The sequence below is a fragment of the Nipponia nippon genome, unplaced genomic scaffold (assembly GCF_047370975.1).
Source record: "Nipponia nippon isolate SJK-2023a ecotype South Korea unplaced genomic scaffold, ASM4737097v1 scaffold_5, whole genome shotgun sequence".
NCBI classification, from domain to species: Eukaryota; Metazoa; Chordata; class Aves; order Pelecaniformes; family Threskiornithidae; genus Nipponia; species Nipponia nippon.
In genome coordinates this window covers 83170871-83177066 of record NW_028262369.1, presented here as the reverse complement: position 1 = coordinate 83177066, position 6196 = coordinate 83170871, and the positions used below count along the sequence as shown (strand labels likewise).

Genomic DNA, 6196 nt, shown 5'->3' with positions numbered 1-6196 from the left:
TGTGGCCTTGCCCTGGAAGGGGTGTTTGGAGTCACAGGTGCAATGGGAATAACTACTGTTAGCCTGGAGCAAATTACTTATGGTGATTTCCATCTTGGGGGTTGAAGTGGGGGTGCTGTGCCCAGGTCGAGGAGTAAGCAGCCTGTTGTGTTAGGGAACTTGTGGGCTGCACAGAGCAGGATTCTCCTACCCTCAGCTAGCAATCCACACCCTTCCCTCCTACCCTGACCCCCTCATTCCCCTTGACAGGGAGAGCTAAGATGGGGGTCTCCACCTCCACCCAGACCAGTATAAAACCATCTGCCGTTAATCCTCAGGCCAGGGTTGGATGCTGGGGCGATCCCTGAGGAGGGAGGGAGCACAGCTCCCCAGGTCCTCTTCCCCCCAACAAGCAGAGTGGATGGCATCCAGTTAAGTGAAATAATTTATATAATTAAAAGACATTTTCATACAAAACCCCAGGCTTGGCCCCCAGATGGTGAGGGCAAAGCGGGGCAGGCTGGAAAATTACAAAGCACGCACTGGAGAGGGGTGGTGAAACCCATCTTCCCTCCTCCCTCTGTACACGAGCCACCTGGCAGAGCCAGGACACCGTCCCTCAGCATGGTTCCTAGCGATCGGGGCGCTGGACGCAGAACACTTTGGCTTGGTGGTCACCAGAGGTCGTCACCACAATGGAGGCGTCCCTGGGGGGAGACAGGGCTCAGAGATGGGGCTGTGGGCATCCCTCACCAACGCCCCTGGCCCAGCTCTGATCTGCCCCCCTCCCCCTTGAGACCCTCAAGTCTCAGCATGGACCTGGGTCTGCCCCCCGCCTTGGGACCCCAGGGGCACCCAAAAGAGAGACAGCTCGTGATTTGAGGTCCCTCCACCCGTGCGGGAAGGGGTCTAGGGGTTCCCTGCTCACTTGTTGACAGCGAAGTCGAGGATTTCAGCCGAGTGCCCTCGGTACTCGCTGATCATCTTCCCCGAGCGGGCATCCCAGAGCCGCACGGCCCCGTCCAGGCTGCAGGTGTACACCACGGCCGAGCTCTCCTCCCACAGCAACTGCACGATCCCCGACTGGGGCAGGGGGAGGCCACAGGGTGAGCACTGGGGACCCCCAGCAAGTCTCAGCTCCCCCCATGTGCCCCCCCCAGTGTTGTCTGCCAGCCCCACAGATAGGAGAGCCAGGGCCAAGCTATGGGGCACATCCTCTGTGCAGGGACTGCAGCTGCCTTTGGGGAAGCCCGAGGGGCTGAGGGAGAAGCACAAATTGGGAACTGGTCCCAGGAAAGCCCCTGGGCTCCAAGGGAGGTCTCGGGTGGGCCCAAAGACACCCCCCTCTGCCCAGGGCCTAAGGAGAGGGGGTAGGGCAGTACCTCGTGTTGGCACTTATGCCTCAAGCTCTGTGTGGATAGGTCGTAGATAGCCAGCGTGCCATCCAGGTAGCCCACAGCAGCCAGTGGCATTCTGCAGAGAGAGCAACAGGCGTTACATGGGCATGGGATGGAAGCGTGTGAAGGATCAAGGTTGAAGGCAATCCCTATGCTGAGGGCCACAGCGTTTTGAGAAGATGAGGGACAACCCGACAGCTGGAACCATGAAACACCCCGATCAGGACAGCAAGAGTCAGCAACCAGCCCAAGGTTCGTGAGGGAGAAGACAACGTCCTGGTAGGAAAGATCCCCAGCAACCGTGTCTGGAGGGTAGCGCGGCCAGTGGTCCGTCAAGCTAGCCCAGAAACCCAAGGGGCTGGGGGCAGGACTGAGCAGCTGGTGTACCTTGTCCTCCGTGTCACACCCAAGTGACCTGGGATCTCCACAGCCAGCTGGGGAGGATGGAGGTGAGAAAAACGCAGCAGAACGAGCGCGAGGGATGCAAATGGATCTGTTTGTAACAACGCCTGTAAGATCTGTCACTGAAGAGGGGCTGCCCCCACACTCACACATTACAGAAGCCCAGCGACTCCACCGAGTTGGACTCTGCCTCCTCGCCCTCGCCAGCAGGGGTCTTGGGGGCCATGCTCTCCATCTTGAACACGCACACCACCTGGGTGGAAGGCGGTCGACTAGTCCCCGAGGGGAGGGGGACCCCCACTCACACCGAGAGCCCCTTCCTTACCCGGGATCGAGGCTATGCCCCCTGGACACCAAGGCCCGACCCCAAAACCCCAGCTCCTCAGAGCAGACAAGGGGGGGGAACTTCTTTCTCGGAGCCTAGCCGGACTACCCAGCTACTGGTCCCACCAGTCGCGGGGAGGAAGCCGTTGTGTTGGCCAAGGGCTCCTCCTGCTGGCTGCCGGTAGCCACCACAGCCTGCTCGGCACCGGCAGAGCCCCCAACCACCCGGGGACACTGGTCCGGCCCAGGATAGGGGCCTGGGAGGCCGGTCCCCCAGGGCTCCCGGCTCTGCCCCCGCCCACACGGACCCACCTTGCCCGTGGCTGAGTTGACCAGCTTGGCGTGACAGTCCACAGAGCCCGTCATGATCAAACTGCCGTCCTGGTTGCTGGCCACACACGTCAAGGGGTCCTGGTGGCCGTCCTGGCCTGGGGGGCAAGCAGAAGAGGCGTGAGCTCCACGTGTGCTCCTTGCGGAGACCCGGTGGGCCTCAAAACCCACCCTCCACCTTGCCTGGCTCTGCCAGCGCCCCGGTGGCAAGGAGCAGCCACCTGTGGGGACAGGGAAACCCAGCGCCAGGCTCCCTCCAGCAGCCCCTGGCCTCGGTGGTGCCACCTCTCCGCCCAGGCAGAGGTCAGAGCCCGCTGGAAGGGGCCGTTCCCCAATTAGGGAGCACCCCAGGTGATTAACCTCTTCCCTACCTTTCAGGACATGCAACGAGGTTCCCTGCTTCAGGTCCCAGATGCGCATGGTCCCGTCCTCATACCCCACCACCGCTCGCTTCCCTGGGTAAGACAGAGCCAGCGGATAGAGCCAGAGCTCCCCTCATCCCTCCGCCTCCCGCTCAGCACAGACTGGCAGAAGCAGGAGGGCAGATGGTGGCAGCAGGATCTGTCATAGAGCTGATGCCATTCCCCACCCCAGACAGCCCCCGTGCCTCACCGTCAGGCAGGATCCTGCCACACGTGGCTGGGCACGTGGGGCCCTGGAAGGTTTTGCAGTCTCCGCTGGGGATCTTCCACATCCAGGAGTTGCCATCAGCCGTGCCCGCCAGAAGGACGTGGGCTTGAGGGTGCCACTCCATCCACTGGGCAGAGAAGAGGGACAGGCAGCGTCACAGGGGCAGCGTCCCCCCCGCCACCCAGCTGAGTCCTGGTTCCCGGCCCAGGAGCTCTCCACAGCACCAGGGGTCCCGCCACTCACCTCCAAGTCCCCCACCTCGAAGGACCACACTTCTTCCTTGGCGTCCACCCGCCACACTTTGATAAGCCCAGACATGTCACCCGTGGCCACAAAGACGGAGTCGTGACTGAAGCCGGCACAGGTGACCGAGTCCTTGTGTCCTAGAGACGTCAGGGGACAGAGACTGCTCAGGCCAAGCTACAGAGGATGGTCAGGAGCCCAGCTCCAGCAGAGCATCGGCTGGAGAAAAGCATGGCTGGGCAAGGACACGGCTGCTCACTCGGACAGCTGTGAGCACCTCACCTGAGCATTCGAACAGGAGCTCCCCGTCGCTCACACGCCACACAAAGGCCTTGTCGTCCTCCCCGCCCGTCACTGCCAGCGTGTTGGTCTTGGGATCGAGGCTCACGCAGAAAACAGAAGCTTCACAGAAGCGAAGAGAGAGGCTACATGGTTCGGACGCCGCTCACGCCCCACCCGACGTCCCCAGGGGATCCAAACCCCGCGCAACGCCAGGTCTGGGCGGGATGTCAGCAAGCTGAACTCCCAACCCAAACCAGTGGGAATTTATTCTTCCCACGGGGGAAGAGCGGCGCAGGCTGTCTGCGGAGCTCAGGGCGAGCCACCACAGTGGTGAGGCTTGAAGGGCTCTTCTCTACCGGAGCGTAAGTCAGAAACGAGCAAAGCCCACAGCATCACAGCCCCGAGCGGCAACGGCCGTCCCAGGACCGGCCAGGGGACAGCAGCCTGGCAAGGGCCTGCTGCACCCCCTCGCTCTGGGGAGAGCCGGGGTGGGCGCAGGTCCCGGGGGGGGGACCCCAGCGGCCACCGCCTGTGCCCACCGCTCACCCGAGTGGAGGGAGAACGTGACCTCGCTGTCGTCCTGCGCCTCCATGCCGTCCTCCACCCCCTCCTCGTCCTCCGTCTCCCAGGCCTCGGCGTCGGGCTCGTCCGCCCCCTCGTCCTCGAAGTCCACGTCCTCCATCTCGTCGGCCAGGTCATCTGCGGAGGGCGAAGGTCAGGGCGCCGTCGCGGCCTGCCCGGCTCGGCCCTGCCAGGGCAGGCGGCTGCGGGCAGCGGGGGAGCCCGGGGCTCCCCGGGGGACGGGGCAGCGCGGGGGGACGCGCGATCCCGGTGCCAACGCGGCCGGGAGATGCGGAGCGGAGCGCGACGCGGGGAGAGGCCGCAGGCCCGGGCGGAGGGGGGAACGGGCCGGGACCCGCGGCCGGGCCGGAGCGGGCCCGGAGCCCCGGCGGGAGGCCGGAGCCCCCGCAGGCCCTGCCCGGTGCGCGGCGCGGGGCGCCCCGTCTCACCCGGCCCGGGCGGGCCCAGCTCCACCACCTCGATGATCTCCTCGTCGCCGTGGAAGCCCAGCGCCCCCGGGCCCTCGGCGGGCTCCATGCCGGCCTGCCCGCGCACCCCACCCCGCCGCCGCTGCCGCCGCTTCCGCCGCTCGCCCCGCCCTGGCCAATCCCCGCCCGCCGCCCTCCCGCCTCAGCCAACCCCGACCCGTCTCCTCACCCGGACCCCGCCCCTTCCGCCAGCAGGGTAGGTCGACCCCGCCCCGCCAGTTGCCTCTGGGAGTTGTAGTTTCTCGCGCGCCGCCCGGGCAGCGCCGCCCCCGGCATCCCCCGCGCGGCGGACTGCAGCTCCCGGCATGCAGCGGGGCCGCCGCACACTGGCACGGCCCACCATGGCGGCGGCGCTCGGCGGACTGCGGGGTAACGGCGGGCGGGCGGAGGGGGCGGCCCCGGGGCGGGGGGACCGGGAGCGTCCCGCCACCACCCGCACCGCACGGCCCCCCCGGGACGCCCCCGGGCCCGGCCCGCAGGGCCTCGGCCCCGCCCGGCTGAGGAGGGGTCTTAGAGCCACGCCCCTGGCGCCCTCGGCCACGCCCCTCGGTCTTGACCACGCCCCTCGCGGCGCAGGCCCCGCCCTCGGGCTCCCCCTGCCGCCGGGGCAGGGGCAGGGTGCGGGCAGGACCCCAGGCAGCCGGGGCTGTGCCCCCGCCCGCTGCCCACGGCCGCCCCTCCCTAACGCCTCTCTCTCCGCAGGGCTGCTGGCGGCAGCAGGGCGGGCAGCGGGTCCCGCCGGGCCCTGGGGGCGGCCGCTCCCCCCGGGCACACGGCTACGGCTCCTCGGGCAGAGCTGCCGCCGGCTGGCGGGGCCGCGGGCCGGCCCGGAGCCCGGCAGCGGGGGGCTCCCCGAGGGGGTGGAGTACATCCCCACGCGCAAGAAGGGCAAGAACCCCATGAAGCCGGTGGGGGTGGCCTGGTGAGTGGCTCGGGCAGCGGGAGGCTCCGCTGCTCTGCGGGGCCTGGGGGGGACGGGGGGTGCCGAGCCGCCCCAGGGTGGCCCAGGGCCCTCGCTTCCCCGCCGGCTGTCTCCATCTCCCGCCCGCCGGCTGTCCCGCAGGGCCATCGGGTTGCCCTCCGGCATCATCCTCTTCCTCCTGGCCAAGCGAGAAGTGGACAAAAACCGTCTGGAGCAGCTCAAAATCCGTCGGAAGATGATGGAAGCCAACCAGGGCGAGTACGAGACGGAGCGATACAAGAGGGTGGCCAGGGGGGCATAGCCGGGCTGCCCCCCGCCCCCAGCCTGGCACCGTGGCCCCCTGGAGGGACTGCGCGAGGGGCCGCCCGCCCCGTGGGACACGCGACGCTGGTGCCTGGCTCCCTGCCCAGCCCGTGGGGTGGTCGTGGGGCTGGATAGGGACAAATAAACCTCATCCGTGGTGAGTGGAACAGCTCGGTGCCACTGCGGTCGCTCCCTCGGGGCTCAGCCCGAGGCTCCCCCTGCCTCCGCGGCGGGGGAGACCCAGCTGCTCTGCAGCCAGGGCTCTGCCCGCAGGGGCGGAGGGGGACGGGCAGGGGAGGGAGGCCAGGCCTGGAGCGCCTCGACCTTGGTTTTCC

The 6196-nt window shown here is 67.6% G+C and overlaps 2 protein-coding genes across 2 annotated transcripts; one reads left to right on the top strand and one right to left on the bottom strand.

The window, feature by feature from the left end:
- Window positions 1-411: 411 nt before the first annotated feature.
- On the bottom strand, window positions 412-4755 carry AAMP (angio associated migratory cell protein). Its single transcript, XM_087734699.1, has 11 exons — window positions 4598-4755; window positions 4134-4286; window positions 3588-3707; window positions 3306-3445; window positions 3045-3189; window positions 2804-2887; window positions 2415-2530; window positions 1928-2031; window positions 1362-1452; window positions 908-1062; window positions 412-686 (listed from the first exon to the last, which is right to left on the bottom strand). Exons 1-11 carry the CDS (start codon window positions 4683-4685, stop codon window positions 611-613), a joined length of 1272 nt encoding a protein of 423 aa, XP_087590825.1. The 5' UTR covers window positions 4686-4755; the 3' UTR covers window positions 412-610.
- Window positions 4756-4852: 97 nt separating this feature from the next.
- Window positions 4853-6030, top strand: LOC148052364 (uncharacterized). Its single transcript, XM_087734704.1, has 3 exons — window positions 4853-5005; window positions 5339-5558; window positions 5700-6030. The coding sequence occupies exons 1-3, from the start codon at window positions 4942-4944 to the stop codon at window positions 5857-5859; spliced, it is 444 nt and encodes a 147-aa protein (XP_087590830.1). The 5' UTR covers window positions 4853-4941; the 3' UTR covers window positions 5860-6030.
- The last annotated feature ends 166 nt before the right edge of the window (window positions 6031-6196 follow it).

Excerpts from the sequence above, each read along its gene's own strand:
- AAMP (XM_087734699.1), bottom strand. The coding sequence starts at position 4,685 with ATGGAGCCCGCCGAGGGCCCGGGGGCGCTGGGCTTCCACGGCGACGAG. Across the intron at positions 3,446-3,587 it reads GCTCCTGTTCGAATGCTCAG|GACACAAGGACTCGGTCACC; the intron begins GTGAGGTGCTCA and ends TGACGTCTCTAG. Across the intron at positions 2,888-3,044 it reads TGGCAGGATCCTGCCTGACG|GGAAGCGAGCGGTGGTGGGG; the intron begins GTGAGGCACGGG and ends TGTCTTACCCAG.
- LOC148052364 (XM_087734704.1), top strand. The coding sequence starts at position 4,942 with ATGCAGCGGGGCCGCCGCACACTGGCACGGCCCACCATGGCGGCGGCG. Across the intron at positions 5,006-5,338 it reads GGCGCTCGGCGGACTGCGGG|GGCTGCTGGCGGCAGCAGGG; the intron begins GTAACGGCGGGC and ends CTCTCTCCGCAG. Across the intron at positions 5,559-5,699 it reads AAGCCGGTGGGGGTGGCCTG|GGCCATCGGGTTGCCCTCCG; the intron begins GTGAGTGGCTCG and ends GCTGTCCCGCAG.